Consider the following 23771-nt stretch of genomic DNA (forward strand, 5'->3'; position numbering starts at 1 on the left):
GGCCAATGGGTGTAATCTTTTAAACACTGACACTATCTTGAGAAAGGTCTAAATTTTAACATGCAAAGAGGATACATGTGTGCGGAACCCTGTCATTTCCTTTACCTTGATCTATTTATCAAAATCGGACCAGTGGTGTTCATGTTTGAGTTAAAGGTTTTCACCTTTAATTATAGCGCCCCCATCAGACCAGTCAGTGTATTTTTTAAATACTGGAACGGAGTGAAAAGATGCATCTTCACGCCAAGTTTTTTTTCCAAAATTAGACCAGTGCTATCTGACATATCACCTAAGATATCACGGTTCACATGCAGACTACATGTGAACTACAGCCCGATTTGTCTCCTGATTTCATTATGTGGACCACAAAAATGGAAATAGATTGGAAGAAAAAGAGTTGAAGCAGTGATAACGCTGCATTCTTTCCACCTGTTGTCCTCCAAAATGGGGGCGTGTCCCTCGTAATCATCGGTTACAATCCTCCAAACATCCTGTGACAGTATTTTAGATTTGTCCCTGTTACGGAAACTTGCCATTAGAACCTGGAAAACAAAGATGGTTACGTCAGAATGCTCTTCACTGATTACAGTTCAGCCTTTAATCCAGTCCTCCCTCACAAACTCACATACAAACTGTACAACCTTGGCCTGAACCCCACACTCTGTGACTGGCTGTTGGATTTCCTCACTGGCAGAACGCAACCTGTCAGAATTGGAAATCTAACCTCAAACAGTGTGATGATGAACACTGGCACCCCACAAGGATGTGTCCTCAGCCCCATGCTCTACACACTATTCACCTACGACTGTGTTTCGCCTCACACAAGGACAACACTATCCTGAAATTTGCTGACAACACCACAGTCATTGGTCTGATCACTGGGGGTGATGAAACGGCATACAGGAGAGAGGTGGTAAGTCTGGTGACATGGTGTGACAACAACAACCTCTCTCTCAACACAGGTAAGACCAAGGAGATGATAATGGACATGAGGAAGGGGAGGACACCTCATCAACCACTGACAATCCATGGGTCTGAGGTGGAGAGGGCCAGCAGCTTTAAATTCCTGGGCGTCCACATCAGTGATGACCTCACCTGGACATGTAACATCACCCAGCTGGTCAAGAAAGCACAACAGCGGCTATACTTTTTAAGGAGACTGAGGAAATTCGGCATGTCACCGAGGATTCTAAGCAGCTTCTACAGTTGCATCACAGAAAGCGTCTTGTCCAGCTGCATCACTGCTTGGTACGGGAATAGCACCGCCATGGACCGCAAACGCCTGCAGAGAGTGGTAAAGACTGCTGAGAAGATCGTCAGGGCGCCCCTACCATCTCTGCAGGACATCTACCACCGGAGAGTCCATAGAAGAGCCTGCAGCATCATCAAAGACTCCACCCGCCCCCAACACAGGTTTTTCACACTTATGCCGTCTGGCAGGAGGTACAGAAGTGTGAAATGCAGGACCACTAGACTGAGGAACAGCTTTTATCCTCAGGCCATCAGACTGATCAACAACATACACACACACACACACACATACACCATACATACACACACACATACACACACACACACACACACACATACACCATACACACACACACACACACATACACACTCCACACTACGCACCCACAGACATTTACCCACTGTCTGCAGAATTTTTGCACAGACATTTTGCACAAACATTTGCACAGGACTTTTGCACAGACATTTCGTCACTTAATATTACTCTGTATATTGTACATAGTGTTCTTTGGATATTTATTATTATTCTCTCTTATCTCTACTTTTTTTATACCTTGTGTTTCTTGATAAATGGCATTCAGAGTGGAAGGCAAAAGAAGAATTTCATTGTACAAGAAACTTGTTTTTAACTGTGCATATGACAATAAACACTTTGACTTTGAATGAACTCCTGTCCACCACCTGTCATTAGGGCCAATGCTCTTACCCATGGCACTTTTAATATTCAGTTAAAGTCTGAGGACATCATTGATTGTGTTGTGACTGGAGCACATCCTCTCTTTCTCAAGCAAAAGTGGGTTTGTTGACAGTGAGCAGATTGGAGCCCAAATGCCTCTATGTGACTTGAAATAATTTACCAGTTAGGTAGTGAGACCACAGTTGAACATACAGAGCAAAACCCTCCTGCCTAGACTTCCTGAGATGCCTCGCTTGCTCGGCTTATGCAAGAACTTGACCACACGGTAGTCAAGTGATCATTTACTGGAAGAGCACCCCATATGGCGAAGTTTTCTGTTGAAAGAAAAGCAAGCCACAGTTTCCCCTTCTAATTTGATATTTCTCACGGGTAACATGCATAGAGAGATGATTCAGCATTGTGAGGTTTAGGCTTTGTCACCACAGTCATTTGACATTTGAAGACCACCCTGCTGCATTTGCTGCTGGTTGGGAGGCGAAGATGCATGTGCAGATTCAAACCATTCAAAACCACCCAAGATTAACACTGAAAGATCTGCTTAAGCCTTACTTTCTATTGGTGTTTGATGGCTGCCAGTCTTTTTTTGCAGTCCACAGTGTTGTCGTCATTTTAGGGTTTTCAGATTCTATCTGGATCCATTTTTTTCTGTCTATGGCAAAAATGAGCTCCTTCAGCAACTAAACTACCCCGGTTTCAAGTAAGCATTCAAAAAACAACCCGGAAGTGACTGATGCGTAGTTGTTTGCACTATGTGAATATCACCTGTTGTTTCTGATATTAGTGGGTGCAAATTATTGGGTGAGTAAGTGCAGGTGAAATGTTAGAGTAGTGTAGGTGAAGCATAGGTGAGTGTATGTTTGATCGGTGTTGAGAGCAAGCGTGTGTGGGTGGTGGCGGTGCTTCTTGGGTGCCAGAACTTAGTGTTGAGCCTGCTGGAGGTGCCATGGGCCTAATACACTCACATAACAGGTTTCTACGTAAGCACTCACCCTAAATAACACAAGGGAATTAACATCAAATCTTCTATAGTTTCATATAATGCAAAATGTAAAATAATTAGTAATTGTTGAATTGGTTTTGTATTTATGTTTTTGTACTTAGAGTTACAGACTTTTCCTGCATTTCTAAAGCTACCAATTACACTACAAACTTTATCAGGTAAAACCTAGAAATCATGCCAACAATGCAACAAACTCGGCACTTGCCATGGTCTGGTTCTTAAAATAGAGAAGAGGGTGGAGTTACTTTTGTATTGTATTTTTGCTCCTCTTATAAAAGCTCAACGCCTTCCTCTTGGTGTTGAATGAAGTGCTCAGGCAGTTCACACTTTGGTCTACAAAACTACTCAAAGCAATCTATGCCTTTTGTTCACTAAACACAAAACCCACAAAACTAATCAAACAATCCTTCAGGTATTTAATTGAGCAAAGGTTTAGTGATACTCGACCACATTGCAGTCATTTGCATTGGATAGTAAATGTGCATATAAGATTGCACTTCAGTAGTCTTAGTAGAAATGTTTTGGGGAAACAGAATACCTGCAAAGGAATGAGAAGGAAATGTTTACAGGAGTAAGTTTCCATTGCAGAGAGAGCATTGTTATGAATGACGTCTGAAATACTGGCGTGAAGATTACTGGTCGAGAACACTCTGCAGCAGGTGAGCAAAGGACGAGGCCACTCCCATTTCCCCACCTCTTACATCACCCCATAGTGTTTGCCCATATAATCAAGCTCCCCATGCAGATGGGGAAGAAGAGGGATGCAGGTGAAGTCGTGGGCAGACGGGGGGGAACGGAAGATGGGTTAAATCACGAGAAAGAATTTTGAGTGCTCAAGAGGATTTGGGACATAGGAGAGGTCAGCTGTTTCAGGGGTGGAAAAGGGAATGAAAAAGCATCTCCTGCCTCCCAGACAGACTTGACATGGATTCTATGTTTGCCTGTGAGACGCAGATTCTGCAGCAACTGGTTGTTCTGGGTAACTGCTGTCAAAAGATTCTGACACATATTCCACATAAGATTATTGCATTTAGACAATACCAGCACCATGTAATACACAGTCCAATATCTGACAGATGATATAAAGCTATATCAATTACAATGGAAAGTTTAAATCTAAGTGTTGCAAATATTATTCAAGTGCTAGAACTGTAGGCAATATCGTAGTCCAACTCCTGTAGAAACTTAATCAGAGATTGTTGCTCCAGTTTGTAAATGTGTTTGCGTGTGAAAGACTATTATGTCTTTTCCAAGGATCTGACAGAATTGGAAGAACAGGTTTCACAAGGATAAACACAATGCCACCTGCTGTAAGAGGCATGACTAGCATCTTGATAGCCAAAAGAAAGATAGCCAAAGATGTAACACAACACTATGACTCAGCAGTGATTACTTGACCCATCCAAGTGATAACAATACCAAAGGGTGTTAGAGATACTGCCAGTCTCAGTCAAAATGAGGATGAGGTGCACAGCAGGGGAATCAGAGAGGAAATACAACTGGATTACAAGTATGAGTTGGGGGAAAAAATATATTATGCACTGTATTTAAGCTGTTTCTAACTCCTCCCCCCTTGTTGTTGTTGTTTCTGTATCCCCTGACTCAGTGGTGTGCCATGGGTTAACGGTGGGCCAGATCATGTCACGGTACTCCCTGGTCCAGAGAGCTCTGCCCTGGTCCCAGGCCCGGGAGTTTTGTCAGAGGCATTATGTGGATCTGGCTGTCCTGAGCACCGAGGAGCAATACTTCAGTCTCCTGAACGCTACTGCTGGTCAAAAAGTCAGCTTTTGGGTCGGGCTGCAGCGCCAGAGTGCCTACAACGGCTGGAAGTGGGTGGATGGGGAAGAGCTGAAGTATGACCACTGGTATCGGATAAATTATGAAGGCTGCTGTGCAAGTTTGGAGGCCGTGCTGGAAAAAGACGAGAAGCTGCTGGGTCGCCTCTGTCACGAGACCAATAGTTTTGTCTGTCAGGGTGAGTATTGCTTCTTCCCTGTGATAGAGCGTGGTTGTTCACGCTATTAAGCACAGCAAATATGCCTTTTCCTTCCTGTCTGCTACATGAAGTGTTTGACTGTTAAAGTGTGCAAATTATTAATATGAAACATAAAATATTAATATTATAGGGTTCATTTGAATTACTTTTGTAGGACCTCACTGGGCCACTGTACATAGAATGTAGGTGGCAGACAATGATTCAGAAAGCTGCTTTTTATATTATTGATATATTATTATGGAGTAGAAACTAGCAATAAAGCCAAGACAGTTCCCTGTGTCACAGTAACCTGAATTTGGAAATAAATCTACCTTCTCAGACTATTCATTTTTACTTCTAGCATTACTGAATTGACCTACATTCACAAAGCAATCATCTTTTTCCGGTATCTTTCTTTTTCTTTTTTGAGCCTGATTGTTTTTACTGTGTACAGTCAGCTCTCCACTGGACTTCCATGAGAGACATTTTCGATGCAGCTTCAAAGCCTGTAAAGCTCCTCCATGACTTGCTGACTTTCATTTTGACTCACAGGTCCAGTTTCCCCACAAGAAGTGAAGGTGGACTCAGTGGGGACCGATCACATGATTCTAACCTGGGATGTGTCGGCCTTCATGCAGATGATCCCACACAGTTACAACGTGACAACATGTAGCACCGTATGTAACTCGTTCCTTCACCCTTACACCAATGGCTCCACGTCCAGCACTGTCAACATCTCCAACCTAACCTCCGGCACTGAGTACTTCATTGATATTGCTGCGGTTGTTGTCCGGCCTGACAGTGTGACTGGGGGAAGTGTCTCCCGTCAAAGTAACCTTACAGCTCTCCAAGTCAGAACAGGTAGGTACTGTAGGATTGCAGTTTGTGTGCTGTGATTTTGTGGGCCTCAGTCTGTCTCATGTTGCTGCTGGTGTCTTATCTCTTTCTGTCTTGTCGATGTTGCACTCCCTTAGAAGGTGAAATGCTGGGACAGGGAGGATGGAGCGTGTGTTTATTTCAATTCTGATTGCATTTACAATCACTGCAGGAAATAGACAGATTTTACAGGGGGGCTCTACTCGGAGATCCCCGGTATCATCATCTAGAAAAAACAATATGAGCAATGTAATGCATGCACCTGTGATATATAGCCTACTAGATTAGTCAACTGCTTTTTCCTCACTCCAATTCTGCCAAGGTGATACAAGTGAAAATAAATCATGTGATTTCTGCTTGTAGAATATTATGTTTGGAACACTTTCACAGTAGGATATCTGATCTATTCTTATACACCTTGGTGATCTTCCTTATTCTATATCAAAAACAAAACTGTCCACAGACCTACCATACTTCTTTAAAATTCATGAATATTGCCCTTACTTTTTATGCCACATCACTCAAGTCATGCGTCTCTGTTTGTGTGTAATGCATATTTGTCTTCCCTCTCCTGTAGCGTTCTCTGGTGAGTGGTGCAACGTGAGATTCATGCTGAAGCTGCTGAAGCTGTTATCTCTGGCTCCTCCGCTGTGGGTTTTCTATCGTATCCTAAAGAGAGGCAAGTCTCCTTTTCTGTGTGGGAAAATGGTCATTTTTAAAGAGAGAGGAAGAGAGAGGGAGAGACAGGGAGGCTGGGATGTATATTTTTTCTCTCTGTAAACAGCGAGCAGCCAAGTGATGCAACAAGACAGGATGCAATAAAATACCCTTCATAACATACAGTGCCATGCACGCTTCCTTTCTGTTTTCTAGATGCTACTAAGGTGCCAGATGCTGAGCTCTCTACTGAAGAGATCATTTTGGAGCTGATCCTTGACAAGACCCGGGAATCAGTTGAAGAGGAAAGTGGCAAATAGAACTTATTCTATACTTCCACAGAAAATATGTTGTGATTTCTCTTTGACTGTTCTTGACTCTTGACTAAAACGATTTATGAGAAAAACTCCTTACAAGTCTTGGGTTAAGGGGAAACGTTAAGGTGAACTATATCGCAATAAATTTTTAAAAGTATTACATCATGAAGACATGACATATCAAAAAAAGTATTTGGCTATTTAAAAGCACACTATATTTATGTAGAATTTTCTATTATTATTATTGTTATTATTTTAGCATTTTGTTTCATCCAGTATTTTCTCCTTCATTCTACACTACACCGTAGGGTCTATTGCTGCATGCTGACTAGCATATCAGGTCAAATATACTTACCATGTATAGTGGATACTACATTGATTAAATGTCAGGCATATGGTATTCTCACTATCAATTTGGATATTTTGGACCCAAAGCTAAATTTAGCATTTCAAAGCATTTACAGTATTTTGATTCAAAATGAAATATTTCATAATTTTGAAAACTAAGCTAATTCTCAACCACAGTAGTCAGTAATAATGTGGACGATGGAAATGTTATTTTTAAGTTTTTTTTAACTACTTATGTCCACTTATCCAGCTGTTGACTTCAAGCCTACATGACTTCAGTTCTCATTCGCTAAGAGGATCTGCAAAGGTGATGCTGCACTGAGGATATTGTGTCCTGTATAGGTGTCTAACTAACAAAGACCACACCTCAACAGAGTGCAGTTTACCAGATTATTGTGATATTGTGCAGAGGTAAAGAAGGTCGAGAGGAGAAGTGTGATCGTGTGCTTGAGTGAATCGCTGGGGAGGAGAGGGTTAGGTCAAAGTTAAGGTGTTAACTTCATACTTCATTCTATATTAGAAATGTACTGTAAGCAACTTTTTTGCATTCTTTGATGGTTATTTACCCAACTACTGAGGGTGATATGAATAAATACCAATGATGGTGGACTTGGTGCCCTTGTTTTATTTTTTCACACTAAAAATGAACTTCACATAAACCATAGCATCAAATCATTCAAGCAACTTCCTGAGAGTTTCTCTTCATGCCTTGAGTATTGACCTCCACCGGTCTTTCGCTTTCCCACATCAGTCATGCGTTCCTCTGAGTCATAAGCTGACATTATTAAATGTAGTCATAATTGTGATACTCTGCAGCTGAATGGGTCGACCACAGCGGTAACACTAACAGGATTAGGAGTGCCATACTGGGACCACCCATACTGAAATGTATGCACCCTATAGTGATGTGAGATAAGATAAGATACACTATATTGTCCCCATGGGGAAATTTGTCTTGGGCTGCAAAAGTGCTGTTTCTCAGTCCTAATAAATTAAAAATAAAAGTAAAAAAAATAAACTCATAGCATAGATACTTGTAGAACACACACACACACACACACATTTAACTCGGCGCGATGCCGTGAGTATATTAGGTGAGTACTGCCTTCATTTATAAACCCGGGGACACTAATCAGTCATATTCTTACCTGCAGTATACTGACTTGTTACAAGTTTTGTCAGTGTCACTAAATGTGTAATGGTTCTCATTAAGCTGTATGTGTGTATGATATCTATATTCATCTGTATACTTGTATGTGTGTGTGCATGTACGTGTGCGCGCGCGTGTGTGTGTGTGTGTGTGCGCACGTGTGCATGTGCGTGTGTCTGTGTGCGCCTGTTTTACTGAGTCACTTGTTTCCTCTCCATCATCAGACCACATCCTTTGAAGTTAACACATAAGAGAGATACACGTATCAAAGAGAGTTTCAGTTCAGATCACCATCACATCACGGCACTGTCTTGATTCGACATCAGACACTAACAGCCATGATCTGTCTGCAGGCTGTCAGTGTTATCATCTCTTGCACGGCCCTCCTCTTTTTCCAGCCAAGTAAGTGTATTCTATGTTCTATATTGCTGTGATTTACTGTGTGTGATAGTTTGCTCATCCATGTGAGCATGCAGTATACAGAGTAATACTGATATATTTGGTTTATCTAATTTAGTGTTTAATGAACTATCTCACTATATTTGATCATAGGTGATTGTGCTGAGATTATTGATGGGAATGAGGTGAAGCCCCACTCGCTGCCTCACATGGCTCTACTGGAGAACAGCAAAGGCAGTCCTGTCTGTGGAGGGACACTCATCAATTCAAAATGGGTCTTGACTGCTGCCCACTGTGCTGAGTAGGACCCTGATTAATACATTACTCAAGTCTATACATTGAAATTAACTTTTAATTTCTGCTGTTGAGACTATTGAGGACCACTTTGGAAACAGGTTTTGGAAAGTTTATGTGCTATCCCAGATGATTTTAATTAATGCATGACTGGTGGCTGTGCATTTTTTTTGATTATCAAATAAAAGTTGTTGATAATACACACATAATGGCATGGTCATGGATGCACAAACTTTTAATCCAGTGTAATCACTATTGATTTACAAAGACCAAACACTATCTGGAATTCTAATGACAAATCTGCAGCAAAACTTTCCATTCCACTTACTATGCTCTGATGTTGTGCTTTAACGAGACACTGCGGTCTGGATCTCGCACCGATGATTTTACACACATCAAAAGATTACAATCAACTCAACCTCAACATTTGAGGTGTGTCGGAGTGTGTGACTTGCTAAACCAGACCAAGTTTATGTCATCACTGATTGTGCATGATCCATATGGATAGTTTTGAACAGCCCCCCAGATCCATATCAGCTCTATGAGTGGACAAACACTCCTATCGACACTTTTCAATTCCAAATAATTGTCACTGAAAAATCAACACTTATTCACACTGGAAAATTTGCTGTATGTGTTTCTCTAATTCCCAATGCAAACCATGCACTGATGAAGGCGTTATTGTAACAAACAGTATGTCATTTGGTGGATGCTTTTATTCAAAGCCCTCCTATTATTATAGTGCATTAGTGCATTGCTAGCATGGATGGCCCCGGTGGGAATGGTAAAAATGGTGAAATATGTTTCGTCATCTTAATAAAATCCTTTGTGCCATCCTCTTACAGCATTAAGAAGGTGTTGCTCGGTGTGCACTCCATCAAAAACAAGGAAAAAGATTCCAGGCAGATCCGAAAGGTCAAGACCCGAGTTCCTCATCCCTGCTTTGACACCACAGAGAACGTCAATGACCTCATGTTGCTCAAGGTAAGGTGATGATAACCAGTAGTAAGTAATCTTCAGGGTCAAGCGAAGATGATGTAATAAAAGTGCATATGGGGTGTATGGAGAACTTGGTTTAAAAGACTGGTGCGTTCACACCAATCATGTTTGGAGCAGTTTACTCCTTTAGTTTGGTTTGTTTAGGCAGGTGGGAACAATGCCTTATGAACTCGGGTCCAAACCAAGTAACCACAATGCTGGTCTCAGTCCTCGTTAGGAGGAAGAACGTAAATTATGGCGAAGAGCGCAGACAAGTCCATGCTTAGCTAAAGTTACAGACTGGAATCGGATTGGTTTTGACTCCTCGTCCCTGCCACCAAAATATAAAATCTGGCGGGATGACAGGTTGCCAAATTGTCTTATAAACAAGCTATTTGTGAGTCATGTGACTTGTGTACAAGCCCTGGTTTGCTTGTAGTTGGGCAGTGTGAGCCAAAACAAACCAAATACAAAATAAATACAAAGTAAACTTTTCCACTGAGGTTTGAACCAAAGAAAACAAACTGTAGGTGTGATCACACTCTATAAAGACAACAGGCCTGGAGTGCAGGATGGATGAGTAATGTTCCTTTGTTTTTCAGCTTGACAAAGAGGTGAAGCCGACCAATACGGTGAAATACCTTCCTGTCTCCAGTAAAACCAGGGATCCTGCGGCAGGAACCAGCTGTCTGGTGGCTGGATGGGGGAAAACAAACAATGTTGACCGCAAAACGTCTGACGTTCTGATGGCTGCCAACGTAACGATTATCGACAGAGTGAAGTGTAACTCGCCTAAATATTACAACCTTAACCCTGTTATCACCCGCGGTATGGTATGTGCCGGGTCAGTGGATAAAAACAGTGCGGATACCTGCCAGGTAGGAGATTTTTTTTCAGATTTACTTCAGTTTTTTAATTAGAGTTGACTGATAATGTATTGTACTTGTTATGAGCATACCCCAAATGTAAAAATATTAGGAACACACATCCTCTCCATGAAATAGATTGGGTAAAACTTTGATTCCTTATCGATTTTAAGGCCTTGAGACAACAATACTGATTATATAATATCTTGTACCTTAATACCATACTCCATGAATTGACGTCACATGATCCCCAAAATCCATCAGCATTTTGTGCAGGGAGTATCCAACCTGTAACTTCCATATCACCTCTTGAGTTGTTGTGTATGAGTTTGTCATGTATTTGTTTTCTTTCTCCAGGGTGATTCAGGAGGGCCGCTGTTGTGCAACGGCATGCTGGTAGGAGTCACTTCTTTTGGGAAAATGTGTGGCTTGAGGACCAAGCCTGGAGTGTACGCTTTTCTTTCTGAAAAACAAATCAACTGGATCCAAAAGACTGTCAAAAAATAAGACTTATAATAAGCGAGCCCTCTGTTATAAGTCAACCTCTGTATGATGTGTATTCTGCTATGTATTCTGTATTCTGTATTCTTCACCATGTTAACCGCATCTCATCCATCTGTGGATTTCTTTTGTGCTACATTCACTTCATCCTGATAGCATGTGAACGAGTGAAATTTGTATTATAGATGAGTGTTTCTGCAATAAACCTTGAACTCAAAATTAGAACTCGAAGATCTTTTTAAAGCTACACATCAAAGGGACAACTACAACATGAAAGCAGAACACCACAACACTCAACCAGTTAACCAGATTGCCTCACCACTTCCTGCAGCAGATGTTTAAATTACCATTGAGGCTTGTCTCAGCTTCTGTGAAAACAATTCTCAGGCATTCTGCGTTGTTGCTTATATATTTATTGATTCGAATAGCTTGCACTCAAAATCCCAATCCGAATCAACATATATAAAGTGGTGCATGTACTGAATAATAAGCTGATATTTATTGTTAGCAAAAAGTATAAAATGCAATAGTATTGTGTTTTATGCAGTGGCACAGACTCTTGGGGGCAGAGACGGAAATCTATTACACACCATTACTTTCTTTCTAACGCACCATTTCTTTCTGTCTTTCTTTCAGCCATCAGTACCACCTTCCACAATGCATTCTCAATAGAGTAGCTCCAGCTTTTACATCTTGATCACAGGTTCATGTCTCAGTTCTCTGGTTTCTGTTCATTCATGTCATAATTTGTCAGTTTAGAGAACATCATTGTTTCATGGTATGAAATGTTCTTAACCTCCAAAAACAGCTGTGCTGTGTGCTTGACAGTAACCCATTTATTTCCCTGCAGTATTTCTTTACAGTAATTCACTAGGTGGAGCTCTCTGCTATAGTTAGTGGTGCAGTAACTTTCAGAACGGCATCTCTACCCAGCTTATGGTGAAGTTAATAGTTAAATAAAACTAAGACTAAAAACAGACATGAAAAAAATGAGTAAACTGCAAAAAAAATAAAAAAAAATAAAATCTGAAACTAAAACTGAAATAAAATACAAATGAACCTGAATTTGTCAGTGGAGAGGGAATCCTCTAATGAACTGGTCCTGATTAACTATTAATACAACGATGCATACTATTCCTACCGAAAACACAATAATCTTTCAGCATGTACACCAAACCGATACCACCAAGACACTTGATACTGGCATGACCTTTGAATACTGAAACTAGAACTAAACAAAAACCTCTGCCTGAAAAAACTACTTCACAAATGGAACTCAAACTAGTAAATAAAAATCAAACCAAAACCATATTAAACCACATACATACATACATACATACTTACCTCCTTTATAAAGGTGAAGAAATAAAGTAATAATTCATATTTAACAAAAAAAAAAAAAGGTTGCCACACGTTGCCACACCCAGGAAATACCAACATGTCCTTTATTTGAGCAGTAAATGAATTATCACTGAGACTGACCAACCATCTGACAGTTTGTTTACCTTGTTTCTATGGTCACCCACACACTCCCACCCACAGTGCTTATGTGCCCACTTCAGGGCCACTGAAACCATCAGCACCACACCCATATTAACTGATTGTGTGAAATTGTATGAACGCTTGAGAGTGTCTATGCATGTTTGTGGCGTGTGTTTGTGTGTGTTTAAAAGCCAAATTAATACCGCAGTAGTAAGCGTCACACACGAGTAAATGTTTACCTTGACTGCATGTGTGTGTGTGGGATGAGCCGCTCTGCCCACCTTGCCTCACCTTTCCCTCACTCACTAGCCATGACACAATCCTGATTTAATTGCACACACACACACACACACACACACACACACACACACACAATTGCAGCAATGTTTTATGGGGGAATTAGAAACAATTGTGTCCTAACAGCAGAAAGGGCAGAATCAGTCACGTTTATTTATCTTTATTCATCATTATTTTATGGGCTAAGTGCATAAAGATGTCTGTCTTATAATGAGGTGACGTCTACTGATGTCTACTGACGTCTGTTGACGTCTGTTGACGTCTGTTCCACAGTTAAGTTAACTAGCAACTAGCTTGTTAGCATCACAACATGTGCCTGTCACAACAAAGCCAATGCTTTGAGAGGAAACCTTTTCAAAATAATAGACTCAACATAGCTTCAAGTTGGTTCAACATTGGTAAGCTACTTCTGTACATGAAGCTAGCTAAGCATCTTCCTCATACAGCTCTAGCCCTGTTTCCTGAAGTTTATGCAAACTATTTTCCTGTTTAGTGTGTAAAGCACTTTGTGACAAAGTTGTTTAAAAGCTCTATATAACTTCACTTGATGTGACTTGATGCAGAAAGAGTACCTGGTTTTGCAGAACTTTCTCTGAATTTGGTTTTGGAATTTGGAAACAGTCATAATGACATATTGTTTTGCTGACTCACATATAGTTTTGCTGACTCACCACAGTATGTGACATTTGTCAAATGGTAAATTCAGAGGGCTTTTGAGGTTTGATGGGGCATCACTGACTAATTAAATTGCTAAACAGCAACATAATCAACAGCATAGTGTCAGGGTCCATGCCTTTATTGAGCACTATAGGTCAGCGATCATGTTATGAAGAGGCTCATCTATGGTCAATACCTCAGCTTCTTATGTAGTTTCTCATAAGTCTCATTAGTGACAACTCTTTACAGAGCTGAAGGGTAAAAGCCAACATGGCTGAACAGATAAATAAAAGAGCGCTACCTACAGAAACTAAAACTTCATCAACAGAAAACCCAAGGAGAAAGAGGTCACAGTACTGGACATACTGATTGATTTGGAAGTGATCTCTGGGAGCTGCAGTCCAAAAACAGCAGAGTGCATAGCACCAAAGATGTTGCCAAAATAAATAAAGGCTTTCACAGATTACCACTTCGAACATCAGTCTTTGTACCTTTGTTCCTTTGCACCAATCGGCTAAATCCGCAGTTTTGGGGCAATTGTGAAGCCTTTATCATGCAAATCATTTATACGCAACTGGCTCTTTGTGTTGACTTATTCAGAGAGTTCATAAATAGAATATTTCCTTGCATTCCTGTGTGTGTTTACATGCAGTTGAGCTGCCTTCTTTGTGTACAATCTATTTTCAGCTGTGTTGCCTTGAACCATCTAATTATGTTCAGGTCTTGTGGTTGTGTGTGTGTGTGTGTGTGTGTGTGTGTGTGTGTGTGTGTGTGTGTGTGTTAGCAGAGTAGTTCAGGTCACCTGGACATTCCCAGAATAGCTCAGTCCAGACACTCCCCCACCTTTTCTCCCAGTCCAAGCACAATGCTACTTATTCCCATTCATACAGCCTTGGACGTCACTCCACTATTCAAAACGTTGCAGTGCCGTAGCAACACAGAGGTTGGTGTGTGTGTTATAGACAGGTAGAGAGGTGAAATAGACAGGACATTCTATATTTACTTTTTTATTAAGTTATTTGGCTATAGATACATTGCTGTTAATGTCAGTAATAACGAGCTTTATTATTAATAATTTTAAACAACAAATTATTAATACTTAAAACAGTAATAATTTAAAAAGACAAGGGTTTTTCATTATAAGACAAACATAAAAATCTGCATCTCAGCTACAGTGGATGCACCATCTCGCTCGGGACCGACCGGCTGGCTCAGTCTCTTCTCCTCCCTTAGCTTAGACAGTATTAACACAGAAATATGCCGTTGGGACCGATGTGTAGGGCTGCTTCCTGTTGTTGCATGTAGTTTGTGTTGCATCATTCTGTTCTATGATTCTCTGTTGATCAGTTAGATCTAGGTAGGCTCCTTCTCTGTAAAGTCCTTTGAGACATGCTTGTGATGAAGGGCTATAGAAATAATGAACATGAACTTGAACTTGATGGAATAGAGAGGGGAATGATATGGGACATGGTAGGCGCCTCAGCCAACTGAGCCACCAAGATGCTCTTGGACTGATAGTTTTTAATAAAGCCAGTTTGGTCAGCTGCGTTTATCCTTTTTGTGTGTTCGCCTGTCATGAAGTGGAAGGGAGTTTCCCAGATACTAATGAATCATTAACCATACTGTGTAGAAGAGGGAATTCTTCTGGAAGCGCTTACAGTATAATATTTGACCGGAAGGCCATCCAGGCCAGGGGATTTAGCACTTTTCAAAACACCAGTAATAGCTCACTACTACACACTACTACTTACGGCTAATGTACACTTTGCAAGGCCTACTGCGGTAGCTACTGCGGAAAGGATTAAGCCCACTAAGAACAAAGAAGTCCAACAAACAATATGCAAAACCTAAATCAACCGCTACCACAGGCATTTCAGACATGCACAGTTCAGCAAGAACCTAATGAAAATATTACGGCCTGTTAGCAACATCAGCACATGTAGATGCTTGTGCTTCTGTCAAGCATAAAATTGGTCAAAAAGTACAGGGCCTGATGGCACACCAAAGTGCACAATAAAAACCTATAAATGTTACCCCAAAAATAAGAAACTCTAATAATGAATGACAAAGAAATGAATCTCTCACCAGGTTTGAAATGGACATGGCAAATGTGTAAATTTATCTACAATTTTCTAAATTGTCTAAATAAACATTTAGTGCCAATATCAAGCTATTAAATCGCTTCAAGGAAAAATTTTACATTGCTAGCTTTCCCTCACCCTACCTGTGTTCTTGTGCTATTGGCTATTAAACAGTTGATTTAACTTGTTTAAGAAGGAGTTAAAAATAGACCTCAATCAACCCTCCATTGTCAATTAATGAGATAACTTGTGATGTGATATGTCAGTGTACTGTAGATAAGTTATCTTCTAGTTTTACTTCACTTTCATGTTGGTTTACTTCCCAAAGAATCAAACATTTAAAAAATTACAGTCATTTGATCCTCCTTCTTGTCACACCTCAGGATTTTCCAGTGTCCCATTCCATTGTGTTGCCATAATGCTCTGAATTCCTTTGTGATGTCACAAAGAGTTCTCAGGACTTCTCTCATAGTTATTCTTGTCTTCTATTCTGCACGTTGCGTCTGTGTTTGGCTGAAACGCTGCTGTGTTTGTGCGAGCAGTCAGCAGAGGTATGGGATGCGTCCAGAGAAGGGAATGTAAACACATAACCCAGGCAGGGATTGTGGCAGGACGCATGTACAAACAACACCCACCATCACACACCTTAATATAACACTGAGAGACTTTATTGGTGATCAAATTCCATCCCTTTTCCAGAGTGAGATGAGAGTTTCTCTGACCTATAGTAGTAACAATAGTAGTGCAATAAATAAAACCTAACTGACAGTATATCAACGGACTGAATGCTCAGCATCTCCTCCGTAAGTCTTTGACATAGTAATGGTCCGACATACAAACACACAAAGTTTAGCAATAAAGTTTAGCAATAAATAATTACTCAAATAAATTACATTCTACTGAAGTTCTGGGCAGTGTTTCTACACAGCTTCTAATGTGCTTGAAGAGCATGTCAAGGCACTGCACACTTTCTACTGGTTTCAGTGTTGCTCCTCTAGTCCGACTCGTCTTCGGATGGTGTGGCCGGCTGAGGAGAGACAGAGCGAAATCAAATGTCATGTCAATGTTTAAACATCACAGAAGCATACAAATTATATACAAATAAAGAAAGAAAGAAATATTCTGGTAAAAGAGTCGTCTAGTAAAAGTCAATTCAAAATTCTGCTAAGTTCAGCTAAGTATTGAAGTAAGCATTGAAGTTATATTAAATGTGCTTAAGCATCAAAAATACATGTTAATGTCCTGATGTTACATCCTCAGTAGATTAACCTGTATAGAGCAAACTAAAGTTCACAGTGGTCCATTTATGCTCTTTTTCTTAAAGATAACTAGTAAATACATGAATGTAGTGAAGCAAAAAAGTATCTGCTTTGAAATATAGTGGAACAAAAACTTGAAGTTACGTAAAATACACTCAAAAAATAATTGACTCAGAATTGTACTTAGTACTTTCCATAGAGATATTTTAAAAACCCTGCAAAAGATGATGAATATAGGGTTTTCTAGCCAATGTGTTTGACTGTGTGTGTGTGTGTGTTATAATGGAAGATAAGTTTGTTGGGAGTAAAGTTCATGCAGCGATGCAGTGAAGCCTACACAGGGTTCACATGTGAGTGTTGTAATCTTTATGTGGAGCCAGACTGGCTTTCCTAAGGGTGGACACTGAGTGACACGCAGGCTATGAGGAGAATGCTGTGTGGCCGCATTGTCTTGAGGCTAGGATTTCTGTGTGTGGGCTACATTGACGGGAGTCTCCACACGTGAAGTCTGTGTGTGTGTGTGTGTGTGAGTGTGTAAGAGAGTGTGAGACTTGACCACATGTACCACACGTAAACAGCTACTGTAAGTGGAGCAACTGAGGTCATCACGTGTACAGTGTGTAAGTGCTGTTATTGTATATCCTTGGACACGCAGGTGAATCTGTGTGAACGTGCGAAGGGTTTTCCTGAAACAGTGTAGAGGCAGGACGAGCCGAGACACCCCGGCTAATCCACACTAATCCGCCTACTGGTGATTCCTCTTCGCGTGACGCAACTCACTGTATTCAACAACAACAACAGGCCTGCGACTTCTTCTGTCACTCCTAGCCCACTCTTTCCTGTTCGGCTTAAGACTCCTGTGAGCCGAGGGCGACACCACCTTTGGAGGCCTTAAGCAAGACTTTGGAAGAAATACATCACTGAAATACACCGCTGGAAATACAGGAGCGCCCAGTGACGGGTCCTTTTCACAGCATCACAACACTCTGAAGAGTGCTCAGGCTGGAGAGACAGCCTGAGCTTCAACTTGCTGTTGAAGGGGTATTGATTTGAGATTCTTTGTGCCTCCATTTTGAGTCCCAGCAATTAAGCTTTCAAATCTGGGGGGTAGTGGTGGGATTTGAGTCACTAATGAATGGGATAGGGTTACAATTTGTGTCGCGATTTTATTGATTTGATATAATTCAGTTCATGATATGCAAAAAACTGATTTGATACAAGTGAATCCCTAACCCTCTCTAGGGTACACATGGACTAATTGGTGAGCTTTGAACGAGTGCAATGTGTGTGTGTGTGTGTGTGTGTGTGTGTGTGTGTAGTAGTAGTAGGCCTGAAGCAGAGCGACACCTACCTTGCTGTTATTTGACGCCCGCTCACACCATGACGTCATTGATGGGTTTCTGCAGCTTCTCCTGCTCTGCCCCAGTTCCCAAGTAAGCTGCCAGAAAGTTTTTGTGTGTCCTGTAACTAAAAGAGATTCAATATGAGTACAAAAGCTAAGTAAAGTATGACACTTAACAATGACTGCAGTTATTAAATGATCACACTTTTGAGTCTCCTTAGGAACACATGAAAAGATGTTTTGGGAGCAAGATGATATCTTAGCATAGCAAGATATTTTGTGACACCTATCTTTTGTGATGGACTTCTTAAGTGAAGTAAAGACTTCTTTAGGCTGCCATTTTTTAAGTCATTGACGTGTCTGTTCAACAATTATACATGTTAAAAGTAAAATTACCCAGTAAGTTTAGGTATGTATGGAAAGGTATTGGAACAGTGGAAAGAAATTAAATTATTTGAATTAATGCTTAAAGTGGCATGACTTAATTATTACAGTTGATATTTTTCTAAAATATTTAAACTGAGTAAAGAGAGTCTGTACAGAAATGCAATTATGACAAGCAGTTTCAGTCTCATAGTAGTAAATGCCATTTTCTCTCCGCCCAAATAAAGTCATTCAGCTACTGTGTATCCTTATATGCAAGCACAACGCCTGTCTCACTGTGGCTGTAAAGCTGTAATTCCACTGCTGTTAATGCTTTCTCTTAGACTATTGACTATTGACTATGATATAATATCGTTACTGATTGATAAGGAATGGTGATTATAGGTGAACTGTCACTCCATTACGGTAAGTCTGTTTGAGTTAGCTGATCAGTTAGCTGAGCAAATACCATTCGCTATGATATAATATGGTGACTGACTGATAAGGAATGGTGATTATAGGTGAACTGTCACTCCATTACGGTAAGTCCGTTTGAGTTAGCTGATCAGTTAGCTGAGCAAATACTATTCATTCATCCATCACATCTATTCATAAAACACAATAAAATTCATGCAATTAGAGTGAAATACTGTGCATGCAAAATACGGTAAACTTGCTGACTTTCATGAGTCACTAAAAAAGAAAAAAAGAAGGTGACACAAAGAACATTGTGAGTAATTCTCTACTAGGAACAGATACTGTTGGAAACTTGTTGAGTACATCAAAGTACGAAACACCGACACTAAAAGCTCTGAAACTCTTAGATGTTCATTGAGTTCATCTTGTGAAGGCATGAGCAATAGTTGTGTGTGTAGGGGTGTGTTTGGGTGTGTTATGTGCTTTATGATGTGTCAGTGTATCCGGATGCCAAGAAGTGTTTCTGGGCAGGATGTTTGGATGCTGGTGTGTATTATATTGGGATCTGCTGGGGTGTGGATGGTTGCCCTCATGCATTCTCAAGCGCCAATCATGAGAAGTCACCTCAAAGCTGCAATAATCTGCCCTATTACAAAAAAATAGTAAAGGGCTTTTTATTCCAAACCACTGGCATGTCACCTTACCATACCTCCAACTACTGAGAAACGTGACAGAAAAGTGTGACAGAGCCTCATTGGTAGCTAATACATTGTGACGGGGCATTGCATGTCTTTGATCCCAAAATGCAACCCAGTGGAAACAGAATCATATGTTACATGCTACAGAATTTAGAGAAGCTTTCAGTTAAAACTGCACTAGGCAACATCACACGTCAGCAGCTCCAAATGGCAGTGTGAGGTAACTATTTGAAAAATTGAACTTCAATAACTAGAGATGATGTAATGTGATGTAAGTACACTGCACACAGCACGCTCATGTTTACCAGCCTTTATACCAAGGGATACCAAAGGGACAAGAGAGGCAAAAAATCTGATGTTGGCAAGACTCTGGACTTTGTCACTTCTATCCCTGACACCAGAATGTCATTTGGGCAAAGAGGGCAATTCTACAGGGTCTCAATTAGGGGAGATGGGACGCTCTTCTCTCTTCTCTATAAAAATCGTACCTAGTGCAGCTTTAAGGTTAAAATGTGTGAGCGTGTGTGTGTGTGTGTGTGTGTGTGTGTGTGTGAGTGTTGCATACTCACTGAGCACAGGCCATGAGCAGGATGGCAGTACAGCTGATGACTGACAGGACCACAGCGATGATCACCAGGACTGTCTGCACCACCTCGGCCCCGTTGTTCTGGTCTACCTCCTCGTTCCTCCAGGTCTCCAGCGTCTGGATCCCGCAGCGCTCCCCGTCGAAACCCTTCATGCAGCTGCAGAGGGAAGAGTTAGCAAAGAAAGCTGATTAGTCGATTCATGTATTTTTTGTATTTTTTTTTGACGAACAAGGATGGAGACAATTAGAGAATCAACCAATCACTGAATTTAGTTTTAAGGTGGGGAGATGTGGAAGCTTATATTCGACTAGCAGCCACTCGTGCCGTACTCACACACACGCTGGCTGTTGCAGTTCTTCCATGTACTTGCAGAAGCCGTGGATGCAGTAGCCCAGGTGGGTGGAAGTGCAGGGATCTTCTGTGGCGGTGTTAGCTGACGTGTATCCGCTGGTGTAGAGCGTGTGTTCGGGGTTGAGGGCGGTGGTGCTTTTGCTTTTATGCTTGTTCCTCCTCCTGCCCTTGCCTTTGTTTTTCTTCCTCTCACTGAGGTGCACCTCTGTAGCAGGAGAAACCAGTCAAAGTGTCACTAACATGGGTAAGAGAAGGTGAAAGCTTCTGACAGGCTTATGGTGTCATTTTGGGAACATAAAGGTTGAAGTTACAAGCTTCTAGGCTGAAGCTTCAAATGGGTTATATGATTAATTATATTATATGATTATAGCAGGAAAGAGATAGACAATGTAACAGTCTATGTCTATGTCAATCCGGATCAATTATTATTTTCTTTTTGCTGTCATTTGCTGTTATCGCCAATTTTTACTAGTGAGACAGCAGTTCAAGATGTATGAGTACAGGAAATGAAAATGATATGATCAACACAGACATCCTGCAAACTGCTCCAATTACTGACAAAATCTGCTCCATACTGTCAGTTCAAAGTCTGCCTACTTTCTAGACAGCCTGTTGAAGAAAAAATAGCACCTTTCCATCCGCACTTCTTGTAAAGAATCTTAACGTTAATGAGGATAACATAGAAACTCCGAGATGACTCCAAGGTTAGTTTTTTACAAGCCTCAAGTGACCTCTAACATAGAAACGTTTAGGGCTCTGCGGAAAAAATGCTACTAGATATTTTAGACCGCAGTCATTTTAGTACATAAGAGACAATGAAACAAACTTTTGCATCAACTGGACACAGAAGTCAGTAGATTTAGAATATGATCAGCCAATTTAGTTTCTTAACTTCTAAGTTCAGAATATAATTTATTGATTTAAGATTTATTGAACACAGGTTTAATACTTCTACCTGCCCTCTGTGACCAGACTTACCAGCCACAATCCAAATTATCCTGCATTTGACTGGATAACCAAGTACCTGTAGCGCAGTATGTCTATTCAGTGCAGTAGAATGAAAAAACAAACTAGCCTAGGTAGAAGAAAGCAACCAAACAACAAGAGGTCAAGTGGAAGGGTCTAGTTTTGTCTAGTACCATGAGGGGTGTGACTTCCGTCGACTCCACCCGAAGGATCTTCATCCACTTCCAGCTCATCGTCGCTCAGCGGACTCTGGAGGTCCTCCCCCGAGGCCGGACCCCCGGTCACATGGCTCAGTCCGCTGGAGAATGTGTCCTCGGATCCCAGGGCACCTAGAGCGCTGCAGACTACTGCCAGAAAAACACAATCAGATACAGAAATTAGCAAAAAAAATCTAATAAAATAAAATCAGATGACATCAATTCTACGCACAGCTCTGAAAACTAGAATCAGTAAAGAGCAATCAGGGATAGAGTTTACAATCAAATTAGATAATACAGTGAGATAACCTCAGTCAGACATTAAAGGGGAATGAAACTTTGAATTTCTATGTTTTTCATGTAGTCTATATTCAATATGTGACTTCCTTCCAAAGCCAGACACCAGAAATCAAGATGAACAGTAAAATCCAGAGCTGGTAAAATTGGCAGTATCCCGCTTTAAATTGCAATCATTTAACATCATTCAGACAGAAATCAGATCAAATTCTGGTCAGTAAAAATATAAAAACTGAAATATTACTTTGAAATCAAGTCTCTTCAGAATGACCTTTTATGAGCAGCTACTTTCAATTTGCGTTGTATTCAAAAATCCTGGCCCATTTACTTTAGGAGTCTGACTCATACATGCATCTTGAAATAGAGAGAGCAATCAGATCTCACAAATTAGGCACATAGTAGCGCTGAAACCAGTACAACCAGTCCACATTCAATACCTGAATGCATCATTGAAACTGTCAGGAATGTCTATGAATGAGACTCAGCCAAAGGATAATGAAGTACTTCAAATATCTAGACCGGTCACAGCTACTGTAGCCATTGTCCAATTATTCAGCAAGGTGTAATCAGGCAAATGACTTAGACACATCATTCAAATCAAGTCCATTGATTTTTCTGGGCTACAAGCAGGTGCTGTCAATGAGAGCCAGAAGCACAAGCACTATTCTCTAAAACACCTGAATATTCTACTTTCCTGACAAGTCGTTACTTGTGGTGAAATGTCTTCCTGCCCCCCTCCTCTGTCTTCCCTATCATTTTACATTTCCTTCTATTTCACTGCTTTGCAACCTGTGGCGCTGCGCACACACACACACACACACACACACACACACACACACACACACACCATCTACATGTCCAGACTTACCGAAACACAGGAGACAGGTGAGGACGAGAGCGTTCATATCCCAGGAGAGTATTATGTATATGAGAGAGTTCTGTGCTAATCTGAGTGTGTGTATGCGTGTGTGTGTATGCGTGTGTGTGTTTGAGTGTGTGTTTGTCCCGTGCTGAGAGAGATTGTGCTTTGCTCTCTTTATCTGCACTGGGGTTGGGTGCAGCTTTTATAGACAACGCCTGCCTCTCAATTCTAAGGGGAAGGAAGGGTGTGTATGCATGTGTGTGTGTGTGTGTGTGTGTGTGTGGGTGTGTGTGTGTCCGTCTGTCTGAGAGAAAGCAAGAGAGAGAGGTTCACACTGTGACCAGGTGTGTGTGTGTGTGTGTGTGTGCTTGTGTGTGTGTGTGTGTGTAATGATTAATCCGCCTTAGGCAACACATTTTGCATCTCATGTTCCTTCACTTGACAAGGCTTCCGTCAGGGAATAATAAGTCTGAAACAGATTCAGGAACAAAACTACTGATGTATTCTGACTTGTTGCTGGTTACCATTAAGACACACAGAGAATTGTTTCCCCTTCCTTTACTGTTATTGCTTCCGGACGTCTCCCACTATGGTCACATATAAGGC

At 41.0% G+C, this 23771-nt stretch overlaps 3 protein-coding genes across 5 annotated transcripts; 2 read left to right on the forward strand and 1 right to left on the reverse strand.

Moving 5' to 3' along the window:
• The first annotated feature begins 3715 nt into the window (after positions 1-3715).
• LOC139914441 (uncharacterized) lies at positions 3716-7730 on the forward strand. Of its 2 annotated transcripts, none has more exons than XM_078285224.1 (5): positions 3716-3927; positions 4555-4923; positions 5476-5784; positions 6377-6478; positions 6673-7730. In XM_078285224.1, exons 1-5 carry the CDS (start codon positions 3873-3875, stop codon positions 6774-6776), a joined length of 939 nt encoding a protein of 312 aa, XP_078141350.1. In that variant the 5' UTR covers positions 3716-3872; the 3' UTR covers positions 6777-7730. The 2 variants fall into 2 exon arrangements, with proteins under 2 accessions (XP_078141350.1, XP_078141351.1); XM_078285225.1 differs by having other exon boundaries at positions 3719-3807.
• A 785-nt stretch (positions 7731-8515) lies between these two features.
• Positions 8516-11609, forward strand: LOC139927254 (granzyme A-like). Its single transcript, XM_071919318.2, has 5 exons — positions 8516-8673; positions 8824-8971; positions 9810-9948; positions 10545-10820; positions 11166-11609. Exons 1-5 carry the CDS (start codon positions 8610-8612, stop codon positions 11313-11315), a joined length of 777 nt encoding a protein of 258 aa, XP_071775419.2. The 5' UTR covers positions 8516-8609; the 3' UTR covers positions 11316-11609.
• A 4863-nt stretch (positions 11610-16472) lies between these two features.
• Positions 16473-23327, reverse strand: areg (amphiregulin). Of its 2 annotated transcripts, none has more exons than XM_071919848.2 (6): positions 23172-23327; positions 21983-22153; positions 20826-21048; positions 20475-20648; positions 18437-18552; positions 16473-16853 (listed from the first exon to the last, which is right to left on the reverse strand). In XM_071919848.2, exons 1-5 carry the CDS (start codon positions 23206-23208, stop codon positions 18459-18461), a joined length of 699 nt encoding a protein of 232 aa, XP_071775949.2. In that variant the 5' UTR covers positions 23209-23327; the 3' UTR covers positions 16473-16853; positions 18437-18458. The 2 variants fall into 2 exon arrangements, with proteins under 2 accessions (XP_071775949.2, XP_071775941.2); XM_071919840.2 differs by having other exon boundaries at positions 21983-22156.
• Positions 23328-23771: the final 444 nt, after the last annotated feature.

This window comes from Centroberyx gerrardi, chromosome 8, assembly GCF_048128805.1.
Source record: "Centroberyx gerrardi isolate f3 chromosome 8, fCenGer3.hap1.cur.20231027, whole genome shotgun sequence".
NCBI classification, from domain to species: Eukaryota; Metazoa; Chordata; class Actinopteri; order Beryciformes; family Berycidae; genus Centroberyx; species Centroberyx gerrardi.

Bases quoted from the DNA above. Each gene is read 5' to 3' on its own strand.
- areg (XM_071919840.2), bottom strand. From the start codon at position 23,208: ATGAACGCTCTCGTCCTCACCTGTCTCCTGTGTTTCG. The intron at 21,049-21,982 runs GTACTAGACAAA...CTCCTGCTACAG, and splicing joins CGGAAGTCACACCCCTCATG to AGGTGCACCTCAGTGAGAGG. The intron at 20,649-20,825 runs GTGAGTACGGCA...TTCCCTCTGCAG, and splicing joins CTGCAACAGCCAGCGTGTGT to CTGCATGAAGGGTTTCGACG.
- LOC139927254 (XM_071919318.2), top strand. From the start codon at position 8,610: ATGATCTGTCTGCAGGCTGTCAGTGTTATCATCTCTTGCACGGCCCTC. The intron at 9,949-10,544 runs GTAAGGTGATGA...TTTGTTTTTCAG, and splicing joins ATGACCTCATGTTGCTCAAG to CTTGACAAAGAGGTGAAGCC. The intron at 10,821-11,165 runs GTAGGAGATTTT...TTCTTTCTCCAG, and splicing joins ACAGTGCGGATACCTGCCAG to GGTGATTCAGGAGGGCCGCT.
- LOC139914441 (XM_078285224.1), top strand. From the start codon at position 3,873: ATGGATTCTATGTTTGCCTGTGAGACGCAGATTCTGCAGCAACTGGTT. The intron at 4,924-5,475 runs GTGAGTATTGCT...TTTGACTCACAG, and splicing joins CAATAGTTTTGTCTGTCAGG to GTCCAGTTTCCCCACAAGAA. The intron at 5,785-6,376 runs GTAGGTACTGTA...CCTCTCCTGTAG, and splicing joins AGCTCTCCAAGTCAGAACAG to CGTTCTCTGGTGAGTGGTGC.